This window comes from Panthera leo, chromosome A2 (assembly GCF_018350215.1).
Source record: "Panthera leo isolate Ple1 chromosome A2, P.leo_Ple1_pat1.1, whole genome shotgun sequence".
NCBI classification, from domain to species: domain Eukaryota; kingdom Metazoa; phylum Chordata; class Mammalia; order Carnivora; family Felidae; genus Panthera; species Panthera leo.
The window spans coordinates 155,947,997-155,969,790 of NC_056680.1; the positions used below are offsets into that span (position 1 = coordinate 155,947,997).

Consider the following 21,794-nt stretch of genomic DNA (forward strand, 5'->3'; position numbering starts at 1 on the left):
ATCCTGTTCTGGGGGGTGGAGGTTTTACTCTGTCAGCCTCAGCTACTAACTTTTCAGAACCTAAGAATCCCCAGAGGGCAATTACTTGCTTTTGGTGTGTTCCTTTATTCATCTCCGTCCCCAGCTACTTCCCTGCAGCCACAGCTCCCCACTCTTCCCAGTTCCCGATGGGATAAGCAATCTGAAAACATTTTATCTCCACTTTTAATTGTCCTTGTAGTTCCCACACTGATGAGCCCTTCTCGAATTTTCGGGTCTTTCACTGCCCTTCAAGTATATGGCATTGTTGGGGACTTTTGGCTGGAGTCAAGAGATAGGAATATTCACTTTGAGTTGTTGGAAAGGGATTGTGATTAATTGGGAAAGAGAAGAGGAACTGTAGTTTCAGAGTCTGAGCTCCTTTCTAAGTGAAGGAGACAGGTGCACCTTCTCTCCTCTTCCCACACAGCTGGTTTTAGTGACCAGGGAGTGGTAAGATACAGAGTAAAGCCATCCTGTCTGTGGCCTGGAAGCAACTGAGAAATCTCAAGTTCACAGTCATGAAAACATTTCTGTAGACTCCTTAGTGATCTCCAGTATCACATTTCTGTTGAGTTGGGTTTCCTTTGCATATTCTCATACCAGAAATTTTTCTGGCTTTCACTAAGCTTGATCTCCTGGTTCTGGATAGTCTTCCACAAAGTTTTAATGTCCCTACTGGACTTCCTTAGAAGGAGCAGAGAAAATAATGGGTCAGGATGGGGTTTTATTCCCAGTACATAACTGTTTCTATAGTAATAGAACATAGGTCTTTGGTAAGATGGGAAGAAAAAACAGAGATGTTATTAGCAAGTAAGTCATTAGAATTTGTCTATAATAGTTGATAATATCAACAAGAAAAAGGTTTAAGTAGCTTGAAGAGTTTGTCACTCTAATGACAATGGGCCAATGGGGGACAGTAGTTTTACTTCGTGTTCTTCCCTTAGTTCATCCCTGCTCCTTCCATGGCACAGCACAGCTCAAGACACAGAGGACCTGTGGCTGTCCTAACCTCAAGGTCCATTGAAAGCAAAACCTGATCCGACCCTCTGGGTGAGAGTTGTGGCCTCAAGTTGAGGAGGATGGTAGGGGTAGAAAGATGTCCGAAGGCACCCTGATGGAGAAGAGAAAGAGTGACACCTGACTGGTAGGCTTTGGGATGCATATCAAAGGTAGACTTAGTGCGGTCTGACGTAGGTGACCCAACTATAAAGGAAAAGAACTTAGGGGTGCCACCTTCGAGACAACATAGTATGTGATCATCTAATGAAAATATCTGTTTTCTGGTGAAAAAGAAATGCATCTTTCCTGTTTTTCTGAACCCAGATGATATGTAACTGGATGAAAAAATTAGATTGGAAAGTTGTAGGTTTGGTATGATTCTACATTGCATAAAATAACATGCATACAGTTGGATGTATATAAATATAGAAACATAGAAAACTGGATGGGGGGGTGCCTGGGTGGCTCAGTTGATTGAGCGTCCGACTCTTGATTTTGGCTCAGGTCATGATCTCATGATTTGTGAGACTGAGCCCTGTGTCAGGCTCTGTGCTGAGTGTGAAGCCTGCTTGGGATTCTCTCTCTCCCTCTCTGTCTCCTTCCCCTACTTGTTCTCCACCCCCCCCAACCTCTTTTTCTCTCTCAAAATAAATAAACATTAAAAAAAGAACTGGAAGGATGTTAAAAAATATCAATAGGTTATTCTGGTAATAGGTTTATAGGTATTTTTATTTTTGTTCATCTGTATTTTGAAAAATGTCTAAAATAAACATATTTTTCTAATAAGAATCTCAGTGACATTTGGAAATTATTATTAGACATAGCCTATTGAGATAGGAATGCTGGGAAATCAACTCACTGGCTCAGGTCTAGCACTACTGAATGGCCTTTGAGTAACAGGGGTAGATGTTAGGGTAGAAGGAAGATACTACTGTAATTCTGTGTCAGGAAAGTAGATATAATGACAGGTTTTATGTCATTGAGACCATGAAGGATAGATCTGTAAATATCCTATGGTGGTAGCCACTCTGGACTAGGGACAGGACAGTTGTTTTTTTGCTCCAGCTTTAGTATAAATGGCTCTGTGACTTTGGACATGTCATTTGTTTTTTATTTTTTTATGTTTATTTTATTTAAAATTTTTTTTTAATATTTACTTTTGAGGGACAGAGACAGAGTATGAGCAGTGGAGGGGCAGAGAGAGAGGGAGACACAGAATCTGAAGCAGGCTCCGGGCTCTGAGCTGTTAGCACGGAGCCCGATGCGGGACTCGAGCTCACAAACCGTGAGACCATGACCTGAGCTGAAGTCAGATGCTTAACCCACTGAGCCACCCAGGTGCTCTTATTTATTTTTTATTTTTATTTTTAGTAGGCTTCGTACCCAATGTGGAGCCCGATGCAGGACTTGAACTCATGACCCTGAGATCAAGACCTGAACTGAAATCAAGAGTCAGACGCTCAACTGACGGTGCCACCCAGGCACCTCTGGACATGTCATTTAAATTCCCTGGATTTCAGTTTTGTGATTTGTGAAAAGAGATTGGGTTAGACCTCCAAGGATCCTGCAGTTCTGGAAGTCTCTTTACTAGTGTGGACATTACAGTATTCAGCTTGCATCCTAGATACGGAGGTCTGAGACTGGAGTCACAGGATTATGGGTTCCAGACTGTGGTCTTTGAGGAGCTAGGAGTAGTTCTCTCCTTTGAGCCTGATCCACACCAGGAATTTCATTGACCAAATCAATATTTTATGCACTGTTTAGATCCCTAGCCCTTGGAGATGATTCACTTCCTGCATTGTCTGTCCAGCCCCAGACCTGCTACTTGTCAGATCTTTCTCTTCACTCTTTTGGAATCGTACCACCCCCACCCGCCCCCCTACCCTCTGCTTCTCTACCCTCATATCTCCTTGCCATAAGACTTTCCTGTTGCTATGAATAGTTTCTTCACCTCTGAACTACTATATCTGGTTCTCAGTTATACACACTTCCCATTCAATTCCTTCCACTCAGAGGGGTTTGTTTTGTTTTATTTTGTTTTGTGTGTTTGTTTTTACCAGAATTAGCTTTTCCCCACCTTTCCCCAGTGAAATGTCAAGAGGCACTTTGACAGGAAGCAGGTTACTCAGGCTGATGACTACTATACTTGACCACAGGTTCGGTAGCCTTGGACACAGCTTATCACTAATTAGTTCTGCCATGACAGGTTCTGAATACTGCTCTGCTTCCTACCTCTACACACTAGGAAACATTTTTAAGTGGTATTTCGGTGCTTTGGTCTTCTTCCTGTGCCTAATCAAGTATGTGACTCGGGGGAAACCAATTAGGTGGCGGTAGTGAGGATGAGAAAGAAAGGTTTGGCAACTAATGTTTAATGAGTACTAAACACTTTATAAGAAGCTATCTCCTTGAAAATTTGTGTAATTTCCTTATTATGTGTTGATATTGGACAGGTACAGTACAGCCTTTTTTTTAGAAAAGAAGTCTTCTCCTAATAGATTGCTGGCACACACATGGAGTCCAGAACAATCTTTACTTCAAGATCAACTTGCCTGTCTGATAGAGTAACAAATTTAAACACATTGTTCATGGGTGTGTTCGTTCAGTGAGAATGTAGCTTCCTTGTTTTCAGTAATGATCTTCCTAAGTCTGTATCCTGGTGGGTAGTATGGAAGGTGGGGGGAAAGCAAACAATATAACATGCCAATTAAAAATATCTTATTTTCCGGGGCATCTGGGTGGCTCAGGTGGTTGAGCATCTGACTTTGGCTCAGGTCATGATCTCGTGGTTCATGAGTTTGAGCCCCACGTTGGGCTCTGTGCTGACAGCTCGGAGCCTGGAGCCTGCTTCAGATTCTGTGTCTCCCTTTCTCTCAAAAATACGTAAACATTAAAGTAACCTTTAAAAAAATATTAGTTTCCTACAGCGTAAACAGTCTCTTTTGACTTAAAATAATCTTTCCAAGTAAATACTTAATTAGTTCAGAATTCTCCCTTTGATCAGAATGGTTTATTTCTTTCTCTCCTTTTCTGGAGGTGACCTCTGTGTATAAGAGGAAACCTGGTACCAGGGGAGACACGGCGGGGCTTGGGGTGGAGGCTGTAGACTCACTCCTGTCTCATGCTGGTTCTGGTGCTGGTCTCTGCGGTCGGGTAGCTACTCTCATCTGCGCATATGTACATGGCCTTTCTTTGAGAGTCTAGACCTTGCCCGCGGCATCCGCTGTTGAAGTCTGTGGCTGAGGGACTCATGGACTGCTTGTTGCCTTGGCATTGTCAGGACTCAGTGGCAGTCCTTTTGTTGAAATGCTCCTGCTTCGGGGTTTTCTGATGTGATCACCCCAAACACACACATACACACACGCACACACACACCCCATCTCCAAGAACTGACTGGTTCCTTTTGGGGTCCTGACTTAGGAAGTTTACTTTGTGGTCCCTTTTCTCCAAAAAGCTGATCCTCCCTTGGCAGGTAGTCTGGTTCTGCACCAGGCACGCAGAAAGGTGGGGCGTACATGCTGCATCGTAGGGGCTCTTCCACTGCTGCTCTGCGGTCCCTTGACCTTCTTGGAGTTTCTGGGCCACCTTGAACAATCTGTCATTTGGAATTAATAAAGATAACACTATATTAGTCTAATCCTCCCGAAGTATTCTCTTATGCTATTTTTCACATAGTGCCCATCTTTCATAGGGAGTCAGGTATCTCTTCCTTTCTCTGTTCAGCTGATCACACCTGCCCCCAGTGGACCAGTTAGACCTTTATTTTCAACTCCATGACTTTCCATTGAGGAAATTCTCCCAGCTTCTCTCACCGTGGGCTCTTTTAGTCACTGTGCTCTATATGCATCCCAGCCCTGATCTAGCATTCAGTTTCTTCTTCTTGGCCTTTGGCCTGGGTTGCCAGTCAGTCTGTTGCATTCTGCTCCTCCAAGGATACAACTGAGTAGGGCTATGGACCGTATGGGTCCAGGGGGTGGAGGAATTAGCCACGACAGGTCTGACTGCAGGACTAAGCAGCAGTGTGACAATCAGATTGTGGGCACTAAACCTAAGGTATGTGAAATATTTTGCTAAAGGAGCCTGTTTGATTTTTCTGGAGCGGTCCTTCTCAGTTCCCCTAGCCTGGTGTGCGGTTGGCCCTAAGTGGGCCTGGGTATTGCCATGTCCTAGGGAATGAGGGAGGGAAACATTAATATGTCACATTCAGGTAGGCACAGATTTGGCCAGAGCTGGACAGTTGGTAAAAAATCAGTGGAGATGAAAATCAATACATGCCTGATGTCAAATCTTAGGCTCTTTTCACTAGACCATGCCTCCTCCACCATTCCTCCCTTTCTGAAATGACATGGTTGCAGATGAAAGAATGTGGAGGTTTCCTGATGCTCTGACATTCTGGAATTCTCTACAGAGAGATTAGCAGAAGGGGAAGCAGTATCTTTCTGCTTCAGGGTCTTTCCCATTTCCCAATTAAGCAGAAACAATGTCTATTAATATCAACAAGAACAGAGAAAAGGGTTCTGACTGCGTGTTTCCTGCTACTCTTAGATATAGTTGCTTCCTGGCCTTTGTACAAGGAAGCTGACTTGCTTTTTGTTTCCCTCTGGAGTCTTCTGGCTCACTTCCATGCCTAAACATTTGCCTCAGTTTTGCCCTAACTAATTTTGGATCCTGTGGCAAGCTAAATAATGGCCCCCACTTATATCCACATCCTAATCCCTGGAGAATATGAATTTTACCTTCTATGGTAGAAGGGACTTTGTGGATATGATTAAGTTAAGAATTGGGAGATGGAGAGATTATCTTGGATGGTCCCAGGTGTGCCCAACGTTGACACTAGCATGGGGGGAGGCAGGAAGATCTTTCCGAAGCAGAAAAGGATGTGTTGATAGAAGCAAGAATTTGCGGTGATGTGAGGAAAGTCACAAGACAAGGAATGCAGGTAGCCACTAAAAGCTAAAAAAGGCAAGAAGAAGGGTTCCCTTCTGAAGCCTCTAGAAGGAATAAGCCCTCCCAACACCTCGACCTGAGCCCAGTAAAATTGATTTTGGACTTCTGACATCCAGAATTGTGAGAATCAATTTGCGTTGCTGTAAACCAGCAAATTTGTGGTAATTTATTACAGCAGCAATGGGAAACTTAGGCAGATTCTAATCTCTTCCCTCCCTCTCCATCCCCAGGTTCCCCTGGCATTCATTCACAATTAATAATGTTTCTGCCTTGTTCTCCATACCTTGCCTTGCCTTCTTGCCTCTAAACTTCTTCCTCTCCATTCCTATCTCTCAGACTGTGGACTCTTGTTTTTAGAATATTCTGATCATCCACTCTCCCAATAGATAGTACAAATGAGAAACTCAGCTTTCCTCAGAATAGGTGATTCTGATGGCAGCTTTGAGTTCCATGACGAGGGATGCCTCTCGCCTGCTCGGTTTAGAGGGGCCTCCCATGTGGTGAGGGTGGCGTGTGGGCCTGTCTGTGCTGAGCTTCTTGCTTCCCTTGGCCCTGAGCTGGGTTGGTTCTGGACACAAGACACAACACCCAAGGGCTTACTGATGGTCCAGGTCCCGGGGCCATTTTACACCATGATAGCTACTTTTGAAGACCAGGGGATCTTCATCCCTAATCATCCCTGCCTGTTTCTCCAAAGGCTCTGCAGCTTGGATAAAATGCCAGTAAAATGGACTCCATCTCAGTTTTGTCTTTGTGTGAGAACAATCAGATCAGTGCTTCACGTCCATACCTTCCAAGGTGAAGGGCTTGCTTACTTTGCAGAGTTTTCAAAGAGAGTTTCTAAAATCAATTGGTGGTTCTTGTCCCACCCCCCAGCCCAGTATGAAGGGGTTGAAATTGAAGAGGAGGGAGAAGAGATCGGAGAAAAGAATTTTTTTGGAGAGAGCTGGTAATGAGTGTTTGTCGTCCCTCACCTCCATGTGTAAGGGATGGCGGGGGGGGGGGGTTCCCTCCACCTGAAGCCATTCATCGTCTTTGACCAGTCAGTTTGTACCCTTTGAGTTTGGGAAGCTACAGACTGGCAAGAGGAAAGGCGGCTAGAGAAGCTGGAGAAGGCAGAGGAGAGAGGGAAGAGGGCTACGGGGCAGTAAGTGGAATTTCTTCTGAAGGTACAGCAGAGACGCTCAAGTGTTTCTTGTTGACCAGAGGTGAGCTCCATGGAAGCGAGCTGGCCAGTGTCAGTTTGACTCTTTCCCAAGAGAGTACTTGGAGGGGAAATGTGACCCTAACAGAGGGGTAGACCCTCAAGATACCCAGAGGTTGAGGGACCTCAACGGCGGATACCCAGAGGTTGAGGAAACTGTATGCAGTTGGTCGGTGGAGGGGTGGGGGAGGGGGAGGGGGTTGGTTGCCGGGAGGAGCAGAAGCTTTGTCTACATCAAGGGAGCTGCAGTGAGCCCGGCTGGAGAATCTCCAAGGAAACTGTGAAGTGCTTCTCAGTTGCAGCCAGCTTTGGGAATCTGCTCTCAAACGGCACCGTTGCTGGTCAGCAAAGACATTTCTGCCCCCTACCTGTGTCATCCCCTGCTCCGACCCAGGAAAAGTCAGGAGTGGTCTAGTGGAGGTTAGGCCGGGGACAGAGGTGAGGAAGAAGCCCAGAGAAGAGTGAAGAAGCCCACCTTCCTAACATAGACTTCTGAGTTAAGGGGAAAAGTGTTGACTTGGAATGAGGTTCGCAGTTTTATTTTACATTGGACTGGCTACTTAAAAAAATACTTTTATTTTTATTAAAAATTTTTTTAATGTTTATTTTTATTTTTGAGAGAGAGAGAGAGAGAGACAGAGCGTGAGCAGGGGAGGGGCAGAGAGAGAGGGAGGCACAGAATCGAAGAAGGTTCCGGCTCTGAGCTGTCAGCACAGCTGACACGGGGCTGGAACTCACGAACCATGAGATCATGACTTGAGCCGAAGTCGGACGCTCAACCGACTGAGCCATCCAGGCGCCCCTATTTTTATTTTTATTTTTATTTGTTAGAGAGAGCACACTCAAGCACAGGGGAGGGGTAGAAGGAGAGGGAAAGAGAGATGGGGGAGGGGAGAGAATGTGCTGTGAGCACAGAGCCTGACATAGAACTCAATCCCAAACCCCAAGATCATGACCTGAGCTGAAATAGAGAGTCGGACTCTCAACCAACTGAGCCACCCAGGAGCCCCTGGACTGGTTACTTTTAATACTGAAATGATAATGTTTTGGGGACTGGAAGTGACTGGAAACCTTTGTATTTTCCAGGAGGAACCAGGGCATTTATGCTCCATGTTATAGATTTAGTCCAGGGGTGGGGGAATCTCCACAGTGCAGGTTTGAGAGTATGGGGGTCAGAAGGAATAAAGTTTGTTTCAGCTAATATCTTGAGAATTCAGGATGTTCAATGAGCCAGTTCTTCTTAATTTCCAGAACATGATAGACTTGAGATCTGGTGATCTGAAGCCTGGAATCTCGTCTTGGCCATGACCTTTTCCCAGGATTTTCAAACCTGTTTCAGTCCAGATGGACTCTGTAGCCAGAGGTGTTTTATCTACTTAGCAGACCATGGCCCAGCTGAGGCGCCAGCGCCTGGTGGCTAAGAGTGCACGTTCAGAACTCTGAATGCCTGTGTCTGAATCTTGGCTCCCCTCCTGTGCATTTATGACATTGGGCGAGTTAAAGTCTGTTGCCTCAGTTTCTTCATATGTCAAATGGGGAGAATGATAAAATGAAAGCCTATGTTCTTTCCACTCCAGCAGGTGATTAAACATGATTTGAGTTGGTTTTCACATTTTTCAGTGTTGGCTGGGACCTGGCAGATGTCACATGATTGTTAGGCTCTCAGGATTAAATGAGATGGTCCATGTACAGCACTGAGCACAGCGCCTAGTCTATGGTGAACCCACAGACAAAAACAAACAAACAAACAAACAAAACCAAAGTTTTTTTGTGTTTGAATACTGCCAACACCTTTAGAAGAAAGGTGCTAGTCAAACCAGTGCTACAAATAGCAACTAAATTTTTCCCCTCACACATTGACTTTCATCCTGTTGAGCCTTGTAAACTCAATTTTTTCTCATTTTCCCTTTTGCAAAATACAAGCTGTTCCAACAGTTCTGCATCACAACCAAAGTGTTTTATGCCGCCCTTGGGATTTTGTGAGAGATGTTTCGAAAGTAACTTTTTAGAAGCTTCCGTGGTTGGAGTTGCTCCCCCAGCTCTGCGTTAAGTGCAGAAAGCTTCAGAGCTCCTGGCCCATGGAGCTGTGGACGGCAGCTGGGGCTGACCCAGAGGCTAGATGCCAGCTCGAGAAGGCTTCTTCCAGCTGGTGAGGTGGGCATGGGGACGCTGAGGCCAGCAGGGAGGTCAGGAAGGACAGTGAGTATAGGGGCTGGGAATGAGCAAATACAGGTCCAGAAGCTGTCCACAGAGACAACAAGAACCCCTTGTCATCTTGCCTCTGCTCCTGTGAACAGTGAACCTACTGCCGGTGTCCTAAAGAAGAGGTGCAGCTGCAAGGGTGCTTTCCTGGAAGCTGCCTTGGGGACTTCTTCCCTCTCTCCATCTGTCTCCAAGTCCAGTGGGGGAAAAAATCCAAAGAAATCGCTCAGCTGCCGTAAGAAAGTCCTGTGACTTTCCTGCTCTGATGTTGCCAGATGGGGCTTCCACTTTTTCTTATGCTAAAAAAGGAAAAACCTTACATTTGTGTTTTTAATTACTTTCCAGGAATTTCACGAGCACTATCTCATTTGAGGAAGGAGAAAGCTGAAGCTGAGTTGGGCTAGATAAGTTTTGCTAATGTCAAGTATTTCTTGGTCTGACTCCAAGGGGTCTGACTCCAGTTTATATTAGATTGGCTCTTTGTTTGTTTGCTTCAAAACATTTATTAGTGGCTAAATCCAACCACCTAGGCAAAGTCAATTTTTTTCTTTTTATTTAGTTATTTATATATTTTTAAAGTTTATTTGTTTATTTTGAGAGCGAGGGGCAGAGAGAATCCCAAGCAGTCTGTGCACCACCAGCGCAGAGCCCAACTTGGGGCTCAGACCCATGAATCGCAAGATCTTGACCCGAGCCAAACCAAGAGTTGGGCGCTTAACCAACTGAGCCACCCAGACACCCCTATTCTTTTCTTTTTAAACTGAAGTTTGGTTGACACAGAGTGTTACATAGTTTCAGGTGGACAATGTGTGATTCCACAACTCTGTATATTATGTTGTGCTCGTGACAAGTGTAGCCACCATCGGTCACCATACAGTGCCACTGACTACATTCCCCGTGTTGTACTTTTCAGCCCCATGACTTCCTCATTCCATAACTGGAAGGCTGTCTCTCCCACTCCCCTTCATCCATTTTTGCCCACTCACCCACCTCTGCCCCTCTGGCAATCATCAGTTTATTCTCTATATTTATGGGTCTGTTTCTGCTTTTTTGTTTGTTCTTTTTGTTGTTGTTGTTAGATTCCACTTATAAGTGAAATCACATGGCATTTGTCTTTCTCTGACTTATTTCACTTAGCATAATAATTCTAGGTTCACCCATGTTGTCTCAAATGGCAAGATCGCCTTTTTTTCCCCATTCTTTTTTTATGGTTGAGTAACGTTCCATTAAATCTATATATCTATATCTATCCCATCTTTTTTATCCATCCATCTATGGATGGATATAGGTTGGCTCTTTTAAAGAATCTAGTGGGAGCACTGCTATAATCATTATTTACACCACCACCATGAAACACATTTAAAATCCTACACTACCAATTTGAGGTAGCAGTAGGATCAGTGGAATTATTTTGAAGGCTTCTGCTTATGAAAGAGATACTCATTTAGAGAAAAAGCAGATATCTATTTGAAGCACCCTTGAAAAGCAATTTTAAGATAACTAGATTGTCTAAGTATTGACTCTAAAGTTCTACGAAAAAATAACAAAATGCTTATTAAAGCTATCATACTATTTTTAAAAATCAAGGATATCATACAAGGTTATGCTTTTGTCTTTTTTTTTTTTTTATTTCTATATGTACCTTTTATGGTTGGGAGCCTTGCATTCAGAATAGGGACTGTTTGGGATGCCTGAGTGGCTCAGTCAGTTGAGTGTCCTACTCCTGATTTCAACTCAGGTTATGATCCATCCCAGGATCCCGCATCAGGCTTCAGGTTCTGAGCTGAGCGTGGATCCTGCTTGAGATTTTCTCTCTCTCTCCCTCTGCCTCTTTGCCCCGTTCATGCATGCTCTCTCTCTCTCTCTCTCTCTCTCTCTCTCAAAATTAAAAAATAAGGGGCAGCTGGGTGGCTCAGTCAGTTGAGCATCTGACTTCAGCTCAGGTCATGACCTCACACTTCGTGAGCTTGAGCCTGGCGTCAGGCTTGGAGCCTGGAACCTGCTTCGGATTCTGTGTCTCCCTCTCTCTCTGCCCCTCCCCCAATCATGCTCTGTCTCTGTCTCTCTCTCTCAAACTAAACAAACATTAAAAAAAATTTTAAAAACCCAAAAAACTTTAAAAAAATAAAAATTAAAAATAAAAAAATAGGGACCATTTTTCCCCATTTTATAAGACCTTAAGTATTTATTTCACCACTTTATTTAAAAAGTTTATAGTACTTTTAATTTATGGTTCATTTCTGGCCATGTAGAGGGTTGATATAGTGACAATTTTTGGTTAGAGAAGTATCTGCTTGTAATGCTTATAATGTTCTTTTAGGAAAATACAAGTTCCAGCATATACCTCCTGAAAATATAAATTTCCAGGAATATTATAATCAAGTAGTTTTTAAAAAACTTAAGAGTAAATTTCTTCTGCTGAAGCTTTTATCATGTAGGAAAACATTTTATCAATGATGAATGATTTTCAGGTTGAGTGACATCAGACAAAGCTGAAATAAGCCCATATTTTGCAAACATAACCACATTGTAGCTGAACCTCCTTAGACTTCCTTCTCTAAGGATTGCATCCTCCACATGAACCATAAATCCCAGTGCCCTGACGGGTGATTGATTTCACTGTGGAGTGTAATAGATTGAGGGAGGGAGGGCTACCTCACATGTCAGAGAGCAAACCTTCCTAAAAATCACACTAAATGCCTTAATTTTCCCTTGAAATCCTTAACGATGCTTTAATGCCAGACACTGTTGTAGCACATTTACTCTATTAGCTTTAATTATTACATCAGATAATGAGAGACAGGTACTAATATCAACTCCAGATTATCCAGTGAAGACTCACAGGTCCAGGTCTGGAGAGTAACTTATCCAAGGTCACAGTTAGGAATTCAAGGGGCCAGGATTCAGACCTAGGTAGCCTGGCTCAATACCCCAGTAATGATCACAGCATTGCCACTTTTCTCCCAGAAGGCCCACCTTGGTTCTATAGCTGCCATGCTCCAGGACCATTCAGTTGAAGGACTTTACTTCTCTCTTTGTGGATGTGTGTTTTAATTATAATGGCAGAATGGATTAAATTCACTCTGTTGTTTCCCACAAGGGCAGTGACTCCTTTAGGGAACAACTGAAGTTTGGAGACAACGTGGACCTTTGTGGTACGGCCTTAAGACCAACACACCAGGTGCAGCCAGAGGAGGAAGCAGACCCTGCAGGGGATGTGGACACCAGATGGATTAAGGAGGATTGTATGGTTAGGAGTCCTTTTCCTCTCGTTATAATGTGAAGAAGGTACATTTGCCCATTGTCAGGAGGATCATAGACATCTTAGCTCTCTAGCATGTAAGACTGGAACGTCAGAAGCTCTACGTAAAGATTTAAGTCATTAATAGGAAGGCTGAACTGTTACCTACATCTCAAATTTCTTGAAGACTTGTACTCCCCAAAGAGCTCCACAAATATTACTTCTGTAAGTGGGACTTAGATTGATTGGGTGTGGGAACTGGTCTCCTGGACAGAGGAATTTCATCAAAGATAAATAAGCATCTTCCATGTTTAGTTGACGTTTATCCGGCCTTGATGACCATGTTCTGGTTCCCTCCCCTCTGCCCTTGTAACGTGCTTGTCCCATATCTACCTAGCTTGGGGAATTATCACTGACTGGGAACTGTGATCCTCAGTAATCTAGCCACCTCCTCCCCACTTGAAACTTGCCTCTTCAAGGAAAAGACCATGTGCTATCAGAGAAATGGGAACTTGCCTATCTTAAAGATGTTTGTATGCTCGAGTTCAAGCCATGGCAGAGAGTAGCAGGAAAAAACGTGTGAGCTATCTGAGGAGTGGGTGAAATGGACCTGGAACTCAATCAGGATTACATTTAAGTGGGACGAGGGCAACATCTGATGCTGAGGGCGGAGGTTCTCAACCTTTGTTGCACCTCAGAATTACCTAAGGGATGGCTTTTAAAAATTCCAGTTCTCCACCTTCACCAAGACCAGTTCAGTCAGAATCTCTAGAATTTTGGTCCAGACATCGGTATTTTTAAAGGTCTTCAAGCGATTCCATTTTTCAGCCGAGTGAGGGACCCACTGAAATGGAGGTATTGTGGACAGAGGATAATTTCTGGCCGAGTCTGGCTCTGATGAGGAAGTCGCAGTGGCCCGAATGTGAAGAGCTGTGGGGTCGCCGTCAGCACTTGCAAGTGCTCACAGGTCTGTATTTGAGAAGTGACACACGCTGTCCTGGGAATCATCTTTAGAGCCCGTGTTTGTATCTAGCTCTTTAAGGTGTAAGGTTAGGTTGTGTATCTGAGACCGTTCCTCCTCCTTTAGGAAGGCCTGGATTGCTGCTTCCCTCTTATGACCGCCTTTGCTGCATCCCAGAGGTTTTGGACTGTCGTGTTATCATTTTCATTGGCTTCGTGGACTTTTTAATTTCCCCTTTAATTTCTTGGTTAACCCATTCACTCTTTAGTAGGATGTTCTTTAGTCTCCAAGTATTTGTTGTCTTTCCAAATTTTTTCTTGTGGTTGATTTGGAGTTTCATAGCATTGTGGTCTGAAAATATGCACGTTATGGTCTCAGTCTTTTTGTATTTGTTGAAGGTAGAGTCCGTGCTTGTATCAGTCATGTTTATTATTTTCTGTACTTTATGATGTTTTGATGTCTTGGGGCCTTGCTGGCTGAGGATAGGCTGCTCTTCCCAGAGATAGCTAATTCCTAGAGATAGCAAACCGGCTTCCTTGTGAGTGTGCCTTTCCTGTGCAAATGGACCAGCCCAAAGCCCATATCCCCAACCACCTCCTTCATCTAACTCTTCATGTGTCAAACCACCAGGCTACCCACCCTGTCACCCCAGGGCCAAGTCAGCTAACTCAGACAGCTAGAGATAGTCTGTGATAGTCCAGAACCCCCTAAAATCAGTCAAACGATCCAATCCTAAACGAACTCAAGCTTTCCTACTTTGCCTCGCCCATTCCTTCCCACAGAAATCACAATAAAGGCTCAGGGCCAGGCTTTCTCCTCTCTCTCTCTGTCTCGCAACTGCCCCAGTAACTAAGAAGCTCTTTTGTCAAGGGCAGTTGTCTCTGTGTCTGTTACCTTACCATATGGGATTAAAACAAATCCAGGGTACAGATCTTGAAAGTGTTAAGGATTTCAGCATTTACAATGAAATCCAGGGGCACCTGGGTGGCTCAGTTGGTTAAATGTCTGACTTTAGCTCAGGTCATGATCTCATGGTTGGTGAGATCAAGCCTTGCATTGGGGTTCTGGGCTGACAGCACAAAGCCTGGAGGCTGCTTTGGATTATGTGTCTCTGTCTCTGTCTGTCTGTCTGTCTCTCTCTCTCTCTCTCTGCCTCTCCCCTGCTTGTGCTCTGTCTCTCTCATTCTCTCAGAAAATAAATAAATTATTTAATTAATTTATTTATAATACATTTAATTATCATTAATAAGTATTAATAAATTTAATAAATTTAATTATTACTAAATATTTTTATTTAAAAATAAAAAATAAAATAAAATGAAATCCAGGGGCACCTGGGTGGCTCAGTTGGTTAAGCGTCTGACTTCAGCTCAGGTCATGATCTCGCCGTTTGTGAATTTGAGCCCCGTGTCAGGCTCTGGGCTGACAGAGTCTGGAGCCTGCTTTGGATTCTCTGTCTGCCCCTCCCCCACTTATTCCCTCCCTCTCCCTCTCTCTGTCCCTCTCTCTCAAAAATACATAAACATTACAAAAATTTAAAAAAAGAAATGAAATCCAAGGTTACTTCCTGCTCTACCAAGTGATTGTGCATGATTTGAGTTGGTTCTCTATAGTTTTTCAGTGTTGGCTGGGGCCTGGCAGCCATTGCATGATCTCTGGGCACATGGCATTTGTAGTTGTGGGCTTTGCTGTTTGTCTGCCAAGACTTTGCACATGCTGAGGCTTTTGCTGAGGTTTGTACAGGTGAATTTTGTGCTCTTTGGGCTGGATTAGACATCCCTAAAATTATCTCTGGCTCCAATACCATGTTATTTCTAGAAACAGTAGTATCACCTGGCACTGCTAACTACTCCATCCTTGAAATTCTCTTTCCTTGGCTTCCGTGGCGCCCTGCTATATTGGATTTTCTTCTACTTTTCTGATTGCTCTTTTTAAAAAAAAAATTCTCTCTGCATTCCTCCTCCGATGCCTAGCCTTTATTTTTAGTTTGAAAGCATTTACTGAATAAGTAACACATGTATGTATGCAAGGAGGGTATTCAGTGAAAAGTAAAGATCTGTTCCACCCTGTGCTCCAGTTCCTCAGACTTTTAATTTGGTTACAGATGTGTGTTGGTGTGTGTGTGTGTGTGTGTGTGTGTAAAATGTATAGGACATATACAGGCACATAATACATACATACACACATTCCATGTGTTTTAATATATAAATGCTGACAGACCATAATATTGACTTATTCACTCTTCCATTTAGCAATTTACTGAGCACCTACTCATGCCACACACTGTTTAGGAACAGGGTAAACACTGTGGTGAGCAGATAATTTTCATAGAGTTTATATTCTGTTCGGAGGGGCAGGTAAATAAAACATTAAAAAAGATAATTTCAAATAATAAGAGATGATTAGAAACTAAAGCATGATCATGTAATGGCAGGCAGCATGGCAATATTACATAGGGTGGTCAGTGAAGGCCTCTGCAAGGAGTGAATGTATGAGTCCGGACAGCATCTGAGTGATGAGGAGCCAGCCTGTGAGGATTCATGGGGAGAGCACGGGAGTGGAAACCACAAGTAAAAAGGCCAGAGTCACGGATGGCTGTACTGTATACTGCCCTGCACCTTGCTGTTTCACTCACCAACATGTATGAGATGGTTCCATATGTGTCAGATAAAACCGCTGCTTCTTTCTTTTTTTTAATTTATTTTGAAAGGGAGAGAGAGCGCACATGGCAGGGGCAGAGAGAGAGAAGGAGAGGGGGAGGAGAGAGTGTGCACACACATACTAGCAGAGGCAGAGAGAGGGTGAAAGAGAATCCCAAGCAAGCTCTGTACTGTCAGCACAGAGCCCGACACGGGCCTTGATCTCGTGAACTGTGAGATCGTGATCTGAGCCGAAATCATTATGTATTAATGAGATGGGCCCCTTCCATACGTTAGATATGGAAGTTTGTCTTTTTTCACTTTGCTTAAGCTAGTGTCCACAAGTAAAGCTGCTTTACATCTAATTAACAAATTGTGTGCTTTATGTCATGCTTAGACAGTTGATCCTTCAGTGTTGGTGTTCCTCATGATCTTGTTTTGGAGCTGCTCTGTTCCTCCTCTGTCTCTTACTCTGAGCTTCGCAGCCATGTCAGTTGCCACTGATGAACTGGTGATTTCTAAACATGTTTCTTGAGCCCAGATTCTCCTGACTTATACCCAACTGCCCACTATACAGATCCATACCTCATATCAACTTTCTCCGTACTGAACTCACCACCTCCACCTTGTCCTGCCCTCAGACTGGTTACTCTTCCTGTGCCCTCCATCTCAGGGAGCCCGGACCGTCATCTTTTCTAGATAGCCCATGTCTATCTGATACCTCTTTCTCTTTTATCCCTGTTCAGTCTGCACTAAGTTCTATTATCTCTGCCTTCTAAATAGTTCTCCAGCCTGTCCACTTCTCTCCATTTCCATTACCACTTGCCTAAATGGGCCAACATTATCTCCAGCCTATATTTCTACATGAGCTTCCTTGTAAAGGTCCTTTTTGTCATGTCCTTCTCTAGTTCCTTCTTCACGTCATAGTCAGTGTTTATATTGGATCCTATCACTCCTCTGCCTGAACATCTTCAGTGGCTTTTCCTTCTTTTCCTTCTCCTTGTCCCCACCCTTCTTTTGTCTCCTCTTTCTTCTTTAGGGTCAAGTCCAAACTCTTTAATGTTGCTTGTACCACTTCTGTGCTCTGGTCCCTATTTGTTTGTACCTGTAGCATAATCTCTTAATACTGGAAGTATGCACCCCTCAGCCACACCAATTAGATCTAGTCCCATCAACAAGTTCCTGGAGTGTTCTTTGGACTTGGGGTGTTTGCACATGCTGTTCCCTCTGCCTGGATGCTCCTTTCCCAACTGTCTTTATCTGGCTCTGCTATTCCTGCTTGCACTGAGGTCCTACACATCACTTCTTCATAAGCTTTTACTAATGCTCCTACCATCCCAAGTCTAGGCTAATTGTTAGCACAGTGTCCTGTATTTTCCCCATCATAGTACCTGTCACATGATAATGCAATGCCTATTTATTTTCCCGAGTGCCCTGGTAGATTTCAAATTGCACATGGGCTTTGTCTTCATTCCTTCAATAATTTGGATTGAGGTGCTAGAAATACTGTGCCATTTTGATTACAGTTGAATCCTGTCTAGCTGTTGGCATGGAACCATCACTCAATAAACAGCTGTTTATTGCACATACAGATGAACGAATAACTTCTGGGATTTTCTTAGTGTAGCCTGGCATCTGTACTTAAGGTTTTGTGCCAGTTTGTCCCTTTAACACACCAGGATATACTAATGTAACATTGTTGAGAAAGTCACATCCAGGGATTTTATGTTCTCTGTCAGTTTTACATGACATTGTGGATTAGTAATTCTTCCTTTCAATGTCTCCTTGCTGTGTCTTTGACAGCAATATTCCCTCCAAGTTTCTGGTGGACTAAAGTTCCTTGGTGCATTCCTACCCTCGTACCACACAGGTATATGCTGGATCGGCCCCCACAGAGCTCACTCTAGTTCCTCTTCATTCCTGGGCTGTTGGTGAGGAGACAGTGTTTAGGCAAGTGGGCTCAGGCTTTCATCTCAGGGATGGGGGGTAACAAGTCTTTATGACTCACTGAGCAGGCCCCCAAAGTGTTCTTAAGTAATGCTTGTTTCTGTATAAAAGTAACATCCATTGAGAATGATTAGGAGAAATTTGGAAGGTACACCATTAGGAAATAAAAATCACCCTTAATCTCATCACATGGGGAGCAATTGTTAGCTTTTTGTTAATGAGGGGTAGCACCCACCCCATGGTCTCGGTGGCCATCTATAAATCCAGAGCTCCCCTCCTCTTGGCTCTGCACTCTGGACAACCATATTTGCCTCAGTCAGCATCTGCACTGGTTGGTCCAGGGCAGCATTTCAGCTACACAGATTCAGCACCAGCACAGATTCAACACCCATCACCACCCTCCCAGCTTGCTCCTGTTTTCTCGTTTCCAGCAAATGGAGCCACCGTCCACCCAATGACCCAGATTAGAGATGCTCCTTAACTCCCCTTTTTCTCACGCCTCCATATCCAGTCAAGGTTCTATAGTTTCCACCTCCTGCCTGTCTCTTGACTCCATGCCCCTAATACCCTGTGTCAGTCCTCTGGTCCAAACCCCTTCACCTTTCTCCTGGAATAGGGCAACAGCTCCCCAGACAGACCTCCATGTCCCTAGATCCTTCTCTACACTATGGCCACAGTGACCACACAGGAACAGTAGGTCATCATGTCACCCCATGAGTTCAAATCCTTCTGCTCTTTACAAGGTCCTTCCCCAAATACCCAGCCCCTGTTGAATCATTGCTGCTGGACCTTCTTCACCCTCCTCTTCTCCTGATTGACCTCTAGTCAACCTATAGTTCTCCATTTAGCCATCTTTGTCTTCCAGGAAGTTTCCCCTGACTCTCCTCTCCTCTCAAAAAGTCTAGCACAGAAACTCCTTCTCAGGAGCCACCTTATCCATCGCCCCTTCACCGCTCACATTTTCCTCCCACTCCATCTGTGAGCCCCTGCGGCCATGAGTTGTGCCTTCTTCGTCATGTGAGCCCATCACCTTGCACAGGCCCCAGTGCACGGGGGGAACTAGCAAGGACTGATGGGGCCACTATCTGCAGGCCTGGGGATCTCTACCATGCTGTCTTTGGCCACTGCTCAACGGAGGGGTGGAGAATGGGGCACCTGCCCCACAAGGAGATCCTTCTTGTGTGGACGCTTTTCCAGGTTCCCTTTCCTGAATCCAGTCCTCGAGGCCCCCCTCGTGGTGTTGCTGACACAGACACCTCCTGACAGAGTTAGCTTTAGGGAACGGAGCTGCCCTCTCTGGCCTGGTCCCTGCCTGCTTTCAGGGCTCGCACAGACCTTGTCCCTGCCGCCCCTGTCCCAGCACCCGGCGGATGGCGGTGGTGATCTCACGGTTGCGCAGGCTGTAGATGAGCGGGTACAGCAGCGGCGTGATGTTGGTGTAGATGAGTGCCAGCGTGCGGTCCCGCCGTGGGGAGTAGCTGGCCTTGGGCCGCACATACATGAAGGTGGCACAGCCATAGTGCAGGAAAGTGACGGCCAGGTGCGAGGCGCAGGTGGAGGCAGCCTTGTACCGGCCCCTGGGGGAGTGCAGGCGATGCAGGGTGGCGGCGATGGCTCCGTAGGAGGACAGGATGAGCAGCGAGGGCAGCAGCAGCAGCACGAGGCAGGTGCCCAGCAGGGGAAGCTCGTCGGCGTAGCTCCGTGTGCAAGCCAGGTCCAGCAGTGCCGTGATGTCGCAGAAGAAATGCACCAGTAGGCGGGAGCCGCAGAAAGGCAGGTGAAAGATTGCCACTGTGAGCCCCACGGACACTGCCAGTCCCCCGAGACAGCAGGCCAGGGCCAGCCTTGCGCACAGCCCTGGGGTCACCACTGTGGTGTAGCGCAGCGGGTGGCAGATGGCCACGTAACGGTCATAGGCCATGGTGGCCAGCAGGAAGCACTCGGCCCCACCCAGCGCCACGAACATCTGCATCTGAACTGCACAGCCCAGGAAGGAGATGGGGCTGCCCCCGCCAAGGCCTGGCGTGGCCAGGTCAGCCAGGGAGCGGGGCACCACCACCAGAGTGTAACAGAGCTCGATGGCTGACAGCTGGCACAGGAAGAGCAGCATGGGTGGTGGGCTGGGCACTGAGGCCACGGCCACCAGGATGAGCAGGTTCCCGCCCAGGGTGGCCAGGTGCACGGCTAGCAGCAACAAGAAGAGCACCGGCCTTAGGTGCGGGAACTCAGAGAAGCCCTGAAGGAGAAAGCCACAGGGCATGGTGGCATTGCTGGGGCTGTCCATGCACTGGCTTGCCCAGAGGCACCTGTAGGAAAGAAATGGGGAAAGGGGGAGCTTGCGAGTATAGTCCCTCCACCCTGCCGCTTGAGGAAGGGCTGGATGGAATTTAGAGGTGGGAGGGGGTAGGGGCTGCAGAGAGGGGGTAGAGTGTCTGGATGCATTTCCAGCCCCACCTCCCCGTGATGGACGTTTTATTAACTTGTGTAGTTTTGTCTCCTGGACTAGAATTCCCAAGGCTGCTTTCTCAACATGCTTTTTCCAAAGAAGCCTTAATTTTAGGCCCTTTGCTTGCAACCTATCACCCCTGACCTCCACCTGCAAATGATTCCCTGCCTTCAGACCCTAGGCATTGTTTGGTGGGTCCTGTCTGTAGGCAGGAGTGTTATGCTGTCCTCTGCCTTAGCTCCTCAAGGCAAGAATTGTGTCTTTATGCCCTGCTTCCGTTTCCTCCTCCCTGCCCTGCACTATCGCTTTGAATTGCTTTCTGTGATGTGTCACAGAATCACAAAAACAAAATGCAGATGAAGACCTTAGTGATCATCTCCTACAACCTCATAATTTTAAAAAGGAAAATAAAGCTGGCTGGGTGTGTGTGTGGGGGAGGCTTAACTACTCACAGAAAGCTAGGAAGAGAATCTGCATTCCTGAGGCTGAATCCAGAACTTCCCATGACCCCATACGGGTCACTGGGATCAGTTGGCCAGTTCATATTGATTTAGCCTTAAACAGAGACCCAGGTCTGTGCCAGGTGCTGAGGCAGATGTTTAGGCAGCAGGGGTGGTTGGTTAGAAGGCCTCTCTGGGTGCATCAGGAACAAAACGTCCCTAACATTTTTATTAATACTCTGTCAACATGAGAAAAAGTGATGTGTATCTGTTCTAACTCGCCTTTCAGAGTTAGCAGTACATTCCAAATTTGCCGACTGAACACAATTTCTTTCCCAGAGTCACCCATGACTCATTTGCAGGCAACATTTGGAAAACATTGATAGCCTGTAGGTTGGCTGCAATTGCTGCAGACCTCTGCAGTGGGGAACATAAGGTGATAGGGACTTGGAGGCAAACTGGAGGAGGGTGTTTGATTTTCCAGTAGTTATTAATGACATCTCTTTTTATTTCCTTATCTCTTTTTTATTAACTCTAATTGTAAGCTCAACAATTATTTCCTCTTAGTGCCTCTGAGTCACCGTTAATAACCAATGTTGGAAGTGGAATTTGTGCTGTTATACCATAGAATGCAGTAGCAATAAAGCCCGGTCAAGGGCAGGAGGTAAATCATCGGAAGAGCTGGAAGGAGTGGGAAGAGCTTGATTTCTGTTACCTAATGCTCTTTTTAGAAAGGAGAATTCTGAG

The 21,794-nt window shown here is 45.4% G+C and overlaps 1 protein-coding gene across 1 annotated transcript; it reads right to left on the minus strand.

Annotated features, from left to right (window-relative positions):
* Nucleotides 1–4,120: 4,120 nt before the first annotated feature.
* Nucleotides 4,121–20,445, minus strand: LOC122212932 (olfactory receptor 10AC1-like). The gene is made up of 2 exons (XM_042926929.1): nucleotides 19,497–20,445; nucleotides 4,121–4,615 (listed from the first exon to the last, which is right to left on the minus strand). The coding sequence occupies exons 1-2, from the start codon at nucleotides 20,443–20,445 to the stop codon at nucleotides 4,446–4,448; spliced, it is 1,119 nt and encodes a 372-aa protein (XP_042782863.1). The 3' UTR covers nucleotides 4,121–4,445.
* Nucleotides 20,446–21,794: the final 1,349 nt, after the last annotated feature.

Coding starts and splice junctions, on each gene's coding strand:
- LOC122212932 (XM_042926929.1), bottom strand. CDS start 20,445: ATGGACAGCCCCAGCAATGCCACCATGCCCTGTGGCTTTCTCCTTCAG. Junction 4,616..19,496: donor ACAGGGGCGGCAGGGACAAG/GTCTGTGCGAGC, acceptor TCCAAATGACAG/ATTGTTCAAGGTGGCCCAGA.